At 37.1% G+C, this 9,790-nt stretch overlaps 3 protein-coding genes across 4 annotated transcripts in view; 1 reads left to right on the forward strand and 2 right to left on the reverse strand.

Moving 5' to 3' along the window:
• galk1 (galactokinase 1) overlaps positions 1-3,557 on the reverse strand; it is a 4,552-nt gene extending 995 nt beyond the window's left edge. Inside the window, exons 1-6 of one of the 2 annotated variants that reach the window (XM_043253027.1) lie at positions 3,215-3,557; positions 2,133-2,322; positions 1,719-1,838; positions 564-699; positions 265-446; positions 32-194 (exon numbers count right to left, since the gene is read on the reverse strand). In XM_043253027.1, coding sequence (XP_043108962.1) covers positions 32-194; positions 265-446; positions 564-699; positions 1,719-1,838; positions 2,133-2,322; positions 3,215-3,385 — 962 coding nt within the window. In that variant the 5' untranslated portion in view covers positions 3,386-3,557. The remainder of the gene's footprint in view (positions 1-31; positions 195-264; positions 447-563; positions 700-1,718; positions 1,839-2,132; positions 2,323-3,214) is intronic. The other variant, XM_043253029.1, reaches the window with a different exon arrangement.
• Positions 3,558-3,946: 389 nt separating this feature from the next.
• Positions 3,947-8,271, reverse strand: twnk (twinkle mtDNA helicase). Its single transcript, XM_043253036.1, has 6 exons — positions 8,166-8,271; positions 6,164-7,551; positions 5,629-5,869; positions 5,365-5,472; positions 4,892-5,033; positions 3,947-4,748 (listed from the first exon to the last, which is right to left on the reverse strand). The coding sequence occupies exons 2-6, from the start codon at positions 7,524-7,526 to the stop codon at positions 4,401-4,403; spliced, it is 2,202 nt and encodes a 733-aa protein (XP_043108971.1). The 5' UTR covers positions 7,527-7,551; positions 8,166-8,271; the 3' UTR covers positions 3,947-4,400.
• A 153-nt stretch (positions 8,272-8,424) lies between these two features.
• Positions 8,425-9,749, forward strand: mrpl43 (mitochondrial ribosomal protein L43). Its single transcript, XM_043254019.1, has 3 exons — positions 8,425-8,714; positions 9,187-9,293; positions 9,374-9,749. Exons 1-3 carry the CDS (start codon positions 8,584-8,586, stop codon positions 9,580-9,582), a joined length of 447 nt encoding a protein of 148 aa, XP_043109954.1. The 5' UTR covers positions 8,425-8,583; the 3' UTR covers positions 9,583-9,749.
• The last annotated feature ends 41 nt before the right edge of the window (positions 9,750-9,790 follow it).

Raw genomic sequence — 9,790 nt, forward strand, 5'->3', positions numbered from 1 at the left:
AGATAATCTTGCTTCGATTATGGATGTTTACCTAAGAGACTTGTGGCTCTCCACCATCAGCCTTCCAAACTCTTTGTAATCCCCGCTCTTCAGTGCCTTTGCAGCTCGCTCTGTGCGTTCAATCTCCTGGATCACATGACGTGCCCGACGGTATGTCACATCGCCCATTCGATCCTTGGCAGCTACATTCAGATCTTCACCTTTTTATTATGGCCTTGACTAAAGATACGCACGATGGTGTCGGTTCAAAAAAATGAGTCTTACCCTCTAAATCTTGTAAAGTAGCTTCTCTTAGACTTTTCTTGCCCAAAACGGCCGCTGCCTCCTCGCACTGTTTTCGTCTGGTGGGATACTCGCTTCCTGTGAGCGAATGTCTAACGTTGGAATTTGTAATCAGGATTACAAGTCCAGGGTCAGCCAAAGGGACAGCGGTAGCCTCCAAAGACCTGACAAGATTACATTTAATTTTATTAATAGCTGTTTTGATACTTTTGTATGTACAAATTAGTAAAACCGATTATTTCTAATCTGACAGAGGAATTTGAAACGGCAAATCTACTGACCTGCAGTCAATGAGCAAAGCGTGGCCCTCTTTACCCATAACGGACACAAACTGGTCCATGATGCCACAGGGCACAGCAGCATGAGTGTGTTCAGCCTGCTGACAGGCCACTGCCTTCGCTACCTGATCCCCATCATCTGTGGATGGCAAGAAAACGTGAAGCCCGTGAAACTATTAACCGCCATACATATCTTTATGCCATAGAAGATTAATGTCGGTAAGATTTTTTTGGTCACCAAAGCTGCATTCATTTGTTTGAAAATGTAGTGATTGTGAAATTTTACATTTTAAATAACCGTTTCCATTTTAATATGCTTTAAAATTAATTTCTGTTAATGTAAAGCTAAAATTTTAGCTGTCATATACGATTTTTCAGTGTCACATGATCATTAAAATTTAAAAAAATCATATGATATGATGATTTCTTATTTTAATCAGTACAAAAAAAAACAGTTGTGATACTTTATATTTTTGTGGAAATTGTAATAAACATCTTGCGACATTTTACAGTCACTTTCAATTGCTTCAATGTATCCTTGCTCAAAAAAAAGTGTTCATTTCTTGAAAAAAACTTAATGACCTCAAATATTTGAACAGTAGTGTATGCATTTTTATAATGTTTTATTTTTAAAAAATCCAAATAATACAAAAATCATTTTAGATAAAAAAAGGCATTATACAACATGTTTAAGAGATGACTAAATAAGTAAGCAATGGATTATTTGTTTATGCAGTTATAGAACTCTTTATTGCTGTTCTGTACTTTTCCCATTTATTTTATCTGTAGGAATTTCAAGAACATATGTAGCCACAAACAAAATCAACTGGCTTTGAAATAAATTACGTTATAACCTTGAATAATGCTATAAAGAAGAAGAAAAGAATAGGTTTCCATGACAACAGCAACTTCTAGGAATATAGGCAGTGTAGTTCTTTATCAGGAATTCAACACAATTTTTGTGTTGAAAAAAAAGTTGCAAAGTTTGTAGAATTAGAAGCATAACCCATTCAAATAACAACCTCAGAGTAGTAATTCCTACTAATTCTAAAAAAAAATATATAGGATTTTAACTTTGGTTAATATTATGGTATCTCTAGTCCCACTAACAGACCACAGCTTTCTAAAATGATTGTAAAAGACAGACAAAGTTCTCACCTGGATACAGCTGCTGCAAGAAAGTGTACACAGCCACTTCCAGTGAAGCAGAGCTGGAGAGTCCGCCTCCTAGTGGCACGCTACTGGCTATAACAGCTCTGAAGCCAGGGATGGGACGTGCTGTGCACAGAAAGGGCCATATGCGAAAGATAATAAATGCATGGGATTAAAATGCGCTCCATTTCAACTATACATTCATTTTTGGAGTAAGACAACAGCGACCATGTGCTCAGCAACTATTCTGTAAGTGTTGCAAATACGGTTAATGGAAACACTGCATTAAAAGTTAGTCCAAAGGCGGGTTCTCAGCATGGGTCCCTAGGGTCACATTTCGTGCTTGAGGCAGACTAAATGTACACTTCCTCATTACTTCCCTTCTTTGCCACATAGGCAAAAATGTTAGCAAAAGATTACCTCTGTAGTGCTGTACAACTCCCTTTACATAATTGGCCCAGTTTGGCTGCCCTCTTAAAAGTGGGGTCAGATCATTTGGGAGATCAAAGTCCACCACCCTGGGCTCATCGGCAGATTCAGTCAGAGTTACAACACAGCACTTCTGGCCCGAAGTTTTGCAGCCCACTATAACGGTCACCATCGGCAAGGCCTGAAATCATTCAACAAACATTATAACACAGATTGTCATTACATAACCGCGGAGTGTTTTGATTTGAGAAGAGAACTTATTTGTTTTTGTCAATAACTCATTTTTATAAGGGGAGATGGGAGTGTGTTGGCCTCATCTACAATCTCTACAACAGATAATACCATCAAGGACAATCCATAGTTTTCAGTGTTCAGATATCCACTCTGCAGGATGTAGTATTTTGCATATGGACAAAGAAACATGTCATAAAATTGACGTACCACTGCATCACTCTCCATTGTAAGGCTGATTCATTTCCAGGAATCAGTCCTTTTGAACAGTTTGATTCAAATAACTGGATCAAAAAAATGCTGTTCATGCAATGCATACAAAGCAATGCAGTTCATGCCATGATGTAATAACTTCATCAAAAATTCTAAAAAGCATAAAACTTAAGATAAATACAACGTAATTAAAACCATAGAATACTAAAATGTATTTATTTTATTTATATATTATTTTATTAAATATATTGACTAAAAAGCTTTGTTTCACTAAAATGTAATTTTTTTAAAAAAACTAGCTTTTTCAAATGTATGCGGGTGTTGATAAGTAGTAAAAAAAAAAGTTTTAGAAGCACTCCTTATAACATAATTAACGTCGATTATCGGTTCAAAGTTGCTGACTCAGTTCAGACCTGTATTGTGATTCGTTTCAACTGATTCATTTCTAAGATTCGATTTAAACGAATGAATCATTCTCCACTTCAAGTCAAAGAATGTCTCGTATACGCAAGTTTTAGCAACATTCCTTATAACTTAGACACAAATAAAATATTCATATATTTCTTTCTTATCTTACCAACACTTGCTGACTAAAGGGATTTATTAGTGCCAAAAAAAAGTGTCTTTACCATTGGGAGGACAAATCCTTCATTGTAATCAGTGTGTTCTCCGATTAAATTCACGCGTCCTGGGGCGCAAACTGCAACATTTGCCTCATCGCCGTCAAACGTTTCCCTGTACACACGACGAGCTTCAGAAACTAAATCTGCAATATTTTTAATTGGACAAATGTTGGCCATTGCGTCGCAATATTGCAATTTTCTTCACAAAAAATCCATTCTAACTGATCGACATATTTATGACATGACAGTCTTAAATTAATTTACAGCAGTACGTTAAGTCCACAAAGTTGTCGTGAAACAACAGAAACCAGTATACAGACTCGGATACTGGCTTCAGACACTTCCTACATATCATGAGTCCTGATTGGTGCAAAAAGTCATATGACACGTTTCTCATCACTCTGCAGTATGTCAAGGTCTTGCTCAAGTCGTATATATACGCAAAATTGGTTAAAAGAGTCCATATTAGGAATATGTTAAGGCTTCAGCACATTAGGAAAGCTTTCATAACATGCATTATGACTAAACTATTTTAGTTTTACTGTATTTAACTTTAACATTATACTTTACATAACATTACTGTAACAGTAGCCTTTATTGTTTGATAACTGAGTTTAATTGAATTCATTTATTTTACTGATTTCTGGTACTGTACACACACACACACACACACACACCTTAAAAACAAAATAAAATGTGAAAAAGCAAAAAAGACAGAGATAACAGAAAAGCAGCAGATAGAAATCATACAAAACACTTTATTAACACATTTCACAGCCTTCTTTAAATAGCTTATTTGACACAGTTACAACAATCAAACAGAAACAAAACACATTTAATTTCTGGACATAATCCATAAAATGTAGTTACATTGATGAAATGTATCTTAGGTTCTCTACAAATGCTGCCGTACATAAAAAGGTCCTGTACTTAAATCCTCTTTAAACCATCCAATACTTGTTCATAACTGATACAGTAAAAACTTTTGAAAACAAAATTAATTTGTTGAAGTGCATATATAAAATGTGTATGTTCAAAACTTTGCATACAACTCCTTATAAGATGATACTTAACATGAACAATCATTCAGTGAAATGTACTTAGTAGCAATAAATCCAGTAAATGCCATAACATTACACTTTCATGTATTAATCATTTTATTTGAATTCATACAAAAGATGAATTCCCTGAGCTACTGATCATTTCCTTCTCCTTCTGTGCTATTTTTTAATGCAGCTGACCTTTTAACGGTCTTTGAGGCCTTGGCTTTGGCAGGCTTGGGTGCTTTCTCACTTTTTTCTTTGAGTTCCATCTCCTCCATTTCCTCTGTGCTGTCATTCTTGTCCACTTTCACCTTACGAAGCTTCTGCTTTCCCTTCACAGGAGCAGAGAAGGTAAGCGAGGCTTTATTAAATTCTAAAGGAAAGATCCCCACATCCCCGTCGAAGCGGTTCTTGGCCACCTGAAGGGACCTACGGCCTGGACATGTCACCAACTTCTTCTCCTGAAGGATGAGCACATTATCTGCCTCCTGACTTGCCTGATATGGGGAAATGATGCAGACTTTTCATACACAGATACATTCAGTTTTCTTATAGACTGAAACAAAGCCCGTAGATGTAAAATGTGTGTTTCAAGTTAACAGATGAGGAATAAACTTGGATACAGTCTGTATCTACCAACCTTGGCTGTGCCAAAGATGGATGCTGTCTGAAGTTCTTTATCATCCTCTTCTTTCCGAGGGTGGATAATTAAAGTCACGTGACAGCAGCTGTTTGTGGCAAACTTCCTGAAGGCTCCAATGATGTGGTCTTGTACTGCAAACCTGAGAGAATAAAAAAAAAAAATAATTTAATTGAGAATCGGTCTCCAGTTCTCTCTCTCTCTCTCTACACACACACACACATATATATATATATATATATATATATATATATATATATATATATATATATATATATATGATTACTTTTCAAAATATATATATATTTTTTTAAATCTGCCTTACAAAGAATAATAACTGCAATTTGCTGAGAATTTTATCATTTTATACTTTTCCAATCCTGTAAACCACAGTTTTGACAATATCCAATAATTCCAATAAGGACCACAGAAACTCCATTAAATAAATAGCATATTATAACTGTTTCCCTTACTTGTCCACAGAAAGGTTCTCTTGGCCCATCATAAACTGCAGGTTGTCAATGATCACATGACTGATGTCATACAGGTAAACGGCATGCTGCATAGTATCCAAAACAGTCCTGTGCAGGGTGCAAATGTGCAGTTCATGTTTAAAGATCGTGAGAAAAAGTGGTCATCTGCACAAGGAAAATGTAAAAGCGCCATACGACTTGCAATACAATATACATTTTATAATCAATGTATCAGAATTTATAAAAAGAATGGTAAGGATTTACTTGATGTTCTGCTGTCCATGGAAGGTCATAAAGTAGAGTGGCAGGTCCTCAAACTTGTCAGCCCACCAGTCATACTGATCCAGGTTCTCCTCCAGCCTTTGCTTGGCAAATTGGGTCAGCATAATTTTGGCCAAACGCACGTTATTGATTTCAAAGCTGCCCCATAATGTGTTGACACCTTGCATGCAGAGATCTAGGGCAAACTCGCTGATGAAGGTGGTCTTTCCACTGCCTGTTGGACCTGTATTTACAATCACATGCATAAGAAGAAATATTCCATTCTACTCTACTCTACTTTATTAAGTTACGCACATTATATTATAAATTTGTATTATTACAAAAGTAGAGTTTATTTGTTATTTACATTTTTATTGTGTTGGCTGTGTTTTTAGTCACTTTTTTAACTTAATCAAAATAACCCAACTGAAGTTTTAAAAATGGTTATCTGTTTTTGCAAATGAACTCATATGTATATTTTTTGTACAGTAAAATACAGAAAATGTTTATAAAAAAAGTATAGCTGTCTTGACTATACCTGTAAAAACTGTCAGCTCCCCCTTGCGATGACCTTTAAGGATACGATTAAGCTCAGGGAATCGAGACCACTGTAACCCGGCCACCTGATCCACATTAGCCAGTTCTCCATACACATCCTCCCTGAGCTGCTTGAAGGACACAATGGATTTGTGGGCGGCAGGGATTGAGGCCTTGACAATTCGCGTCAAGTTCCTGCCCTGGGTCAGTGCCTCACTGGGGCACGGTTGAAACTCCCCTGGCCGAATAAGAGAACAGCGCTTCAGTCCAAGTTTCCTGGAGAATATTTTTGAGGCTTCCCAGGAGCGCATATCTCCCCCCAGCCACAGCGTGACTTTCTTGAATTGCTCCAGATAAGGCAGGAGGATCGGAGGCAGACAGCTTACACCCCGTGGCAAGGCCAAGGACGGAAGACCGGTAGCCTGACTCACTGCCATGCTGTCTATCTCACGTCCCGTGAGAACAACATCACCATCCTTCCGTCCTATTAAATGCAGGCCAAAGAGGTTGTGGTAGTTGGAGTTTTTTGGAACTGTAGCTTCAGTGTAGACCACCTGTCCGTCACCTTGCACGGCAGCGGATAGCAGCTTAACACCTCGGAGGCTCGAGTCATGTCCACTAAACCAGGGGAACACCAAACTCTTGGTGGGCTTGAAGAACCTGACCCCAAATTTTTTCAATGTGGCATTGGTGAGTTTACCAATCTGAAACATGGTTTTAATGAGCTGCACTTCCTCATCCAGCAGGTCAGAAAACGGCACAGAGCTGCTCCATATTCTTTGCACCTCCTTATTCTCCATCTCTCTTTCTTCTTGCTCCTCCATGCTCTCGGGAAACCCCAGGAGCACGTTAGGACTGATGGAGGTCTGATTCTCATTCAGCATCACCTCAATGCAATCCTGGAGGTCTTCCCAGCTTCCCTCTACTAAAGTCTCTTTACACAGAAACTGTCCGGTGGTTTTATCGATGAACAGCGAGTAATTCTCTTTTCCAGACCCTTCAAGTGCTGGTTGCATAAAAATACTAGGAGCATGCAAGCAGCTGTAGCCATCGTGGAAAGCGATATCTTTGTAACGAAGATACTGCTTAATATCAGTTACAGTGAGGGGCTGGGCAGGGAAATCGATGATAGACTTTGCATCTTTTCTTAATGTTCTGCAGAAATACAAAGCACCAGCAGGTCTTAATCGGTTTTCAAAACAATACCAAGTTGGAGCCCTGAAGGAACGCCGCAGGACTGGATTGAGACAGGGCTGGTAAAATGAAAGATATCTCCAAGGAGGAAGATAAGAGGGTTTATAAGGAATACAGACTGTCCCCTGCAAGAGACAGCCTGCCCCCCTGAAAAACCTGCTCCTCCACATTTGCTGTTAATTCAGGACATCAGACCTGCAATGAACACAGAAAATTTGCACAATTGACCTATCATCTGAACTTTTAAAAGACATACTGTAAACATAAACCTACTAAATCGCTAAGAATATTTTTTTATATAACATATAGATATATTTCAGGATCAATATTCACTCAATATTAAAAGCTGATCTCAAATGATAATATATTAATATATGATGGGGGCATGAAAATGTACTGCATAATAGCGTAGCAGAATTTACTTGCCTATCATTAATAGTATAATAATAATACCATATAATAATATATAACATACATAAAATATATAAGATGAATACTAATACTATAATTATTAGTAGATCAAATACTTGACATTTTGATTTATGTACTTTAATATATATTCATATAAGAATGTACATCAGCTAGAAATGTATTCAAATGCTTGCTACGGATTCATTAATAAAAACTTTTGTAAAGCATCACCAAAAGATAACTGTATACTGTCCATGCATAACCCTTAACGTTATAACTTAACTATAATGTACGTGTATCTGTAAAATTGATTAAACTATTGATGAAAACCTGTGGAGAAACAAATATGTATACCATAAACATCTGTAATTACATACTGTGAATACACAAAAACTTACTAATCTGAAAGAATCGCGCCAAACTGTTCTGCATGTGACTGCATGTCCTACTGAACAGCGGTCCGCACTCCAAAATACTTCCGTGTGAAACACGAACCGCTTGTCGTAGTCAGTCAAAACAAAGATAATTCAATTATGTAGCCTCAGATCGGAATAATAATGTCTTTATAAATAACTACAATTGCTCGTGTTTAAATTTCATGAAATAATTAGAAGTAACGGATTGCCGTTACTTCTAATGCGCAGCTTTCTATTTCCACCCGGAGGATAATTTGTAACGTACACGACGTTACACATGTCTTCTGATGAGTGTCCTCTACATCTAATTACTCATTCTGCGTGATATTTCTCTACCCAATACTGACAGCAGTCTAAGAGTGAGTTGAACTGAATGTAGGATCTCTGAAAAGAAGTAAGCATGACTGCTCGAGGAACACCGAGTCGTTTTTTACAGAGCGTTCTTCAAAATGGAGTGGGTCGCTACGTTTGTCAGCTAAAGCGAATATCTCTGATCTTCTCAAAGAAAGGCCAAGGCTCTTTAGGAGTCAGGTATGGGTTTACATAATCTGTGCTGATCGTGTATAATTAAATCACTGTACATAAACTTACTTCTATAGACTATTTACTGTGCATGGAGATTCAGCTATTTATTATTTGTTTTATTTTATAAGCATTTGTTAGTATTTCCGAGATAATATAACAGATTATGTAGAAATAAATAATACAATATGGAATATTTAAGTTTTTCGTAATTTTATTTCTTTATTATTTTTAAATAAATTATAAAAAATGAAATATTTTATTCAATGTTTTAAATTATTTAGCATTTATGTTTAAGCAGTAGAAAATGGATGGATAGATAAAACCTTTTATTTTGGTGAGCTTTAGGATGATATTTATTGCAGTTCATTTCAAATACTGTGGGGTATCATACCATGTTCCAGCTATAATTTGACAGTGCGTATTATTTGTGTTTTGTTTATTGTAAATCGCTTAATTCTAATGATCTGTATTCCTCCAGGGATTTCATTGAAGAAGGTGTGGTGGACTTTGCCAAGAATAACCCAGGAACTGTGGTTTACATCTCCCCTCAGTCCTGCAGAATTCCAAAGATAGTAGCTGAATATTGTAAGTCTGGCCTTGCCATTTCCTGCAGTGTTTACTAAAGGTATACATGTGCGCTTACTGTTTTTATTTGATCTGTGCAGTGAACGGTAATGTGAAAGAGGAGACCATCACCAACAAAACATCACAGCAAATTGCAGAACTTATAACCAAGTTGTCCAACCAGTCAGGACTGGACATCATCCGCATTCGTAAACCCTTCCACACAGACAGCCCCAGTATCCAGGGCCAGTGGCACCCCTTCACAAATCGACCCCCCAGTATTGATCCAGTCGGCCCACAGGCAAAATAAGGACTTTGCATTGTATTTATTCTCTGCCAAATGTTCCGACCTGTTGAAGGATCTTTGAATGTTTTCAGCAGTGACCTGTTATTAGACTTTTAAGATGATACTTTTCCGTTTGATGAAACATGACCGATCATTTATGGCTTAATAAAAATGTGTATATGCTCCAATAAGATTCATTGCTTTTCACATTCATGTGGCCCCCTTCTAAGAT

The sequence above is a fragment of the Puntigrus tetrazona genome, chromosome 12, assembly GCF_018831695.1.
Source record: "Puntigrus tetrazona isolate hp1 chromosome 12, ASM1883169v1, whole genome shotgun sequence".
NCBI classification, from domain to species: domain Eukaryota; kingdom Metazoa; phylum Chordata; class Actinopteri; order Cypriniformes; family Cyprinidae; genus Puntigrus; species Puntigrus tetrazona.

What these genes read in the sequence shown, in the direction of transcription:
- twnk (XM_043253036.1), bottom strand. Translation starts at nt 7,526, where the DNA reads ATGTGGAGGAGCAGGTTTTTCAGGGGGGCAGGCTGTCTCTTGCAGGGG. An exon ending in CATGGACAGCAGAACATCAA is followed by an intron (nt 5,473 to 5,628) that starts GTAAATCCTTAC and finishes CACCCTGCACAG; the next exon opens with GACTGTTTTGGATACTATGC. An exon ending in GAGAACCTTTCTGTGGACAA is followed by an intron (nt 5,034 to 5,364) that starts GTAAGGGAAACA and finishes TTATTCTCTCAG; the next exon opens with GTTTGCAGTACAAGACCACA.
- mrpl43 (XM_043254019.1), top strand. Translation starts at nt 8,584, where the DNA reads ATGACTGCTCGAGGAACACCGAGTCGTTTTTTACAGAGCGTTCTTCAA. An exon ending in CAAGGCTCTTTAGGAGTCAG is followed by an intron (nt 8,715 to 9,186) that starts GTATGGGTTTAC and finishes GTATTCCTCCAG; the next exon opens with GGATTTCATTGAAGAAGGTG. An exon ending in AAAGATAGTAGCTGAATATT is followed by an intron (nt 9,294 to 9,373) that starts GTAAGTCTGGCC and finishes TGATCTGTGCAG; the next exon opens with TGAACGGTAATGTGAAAGAG.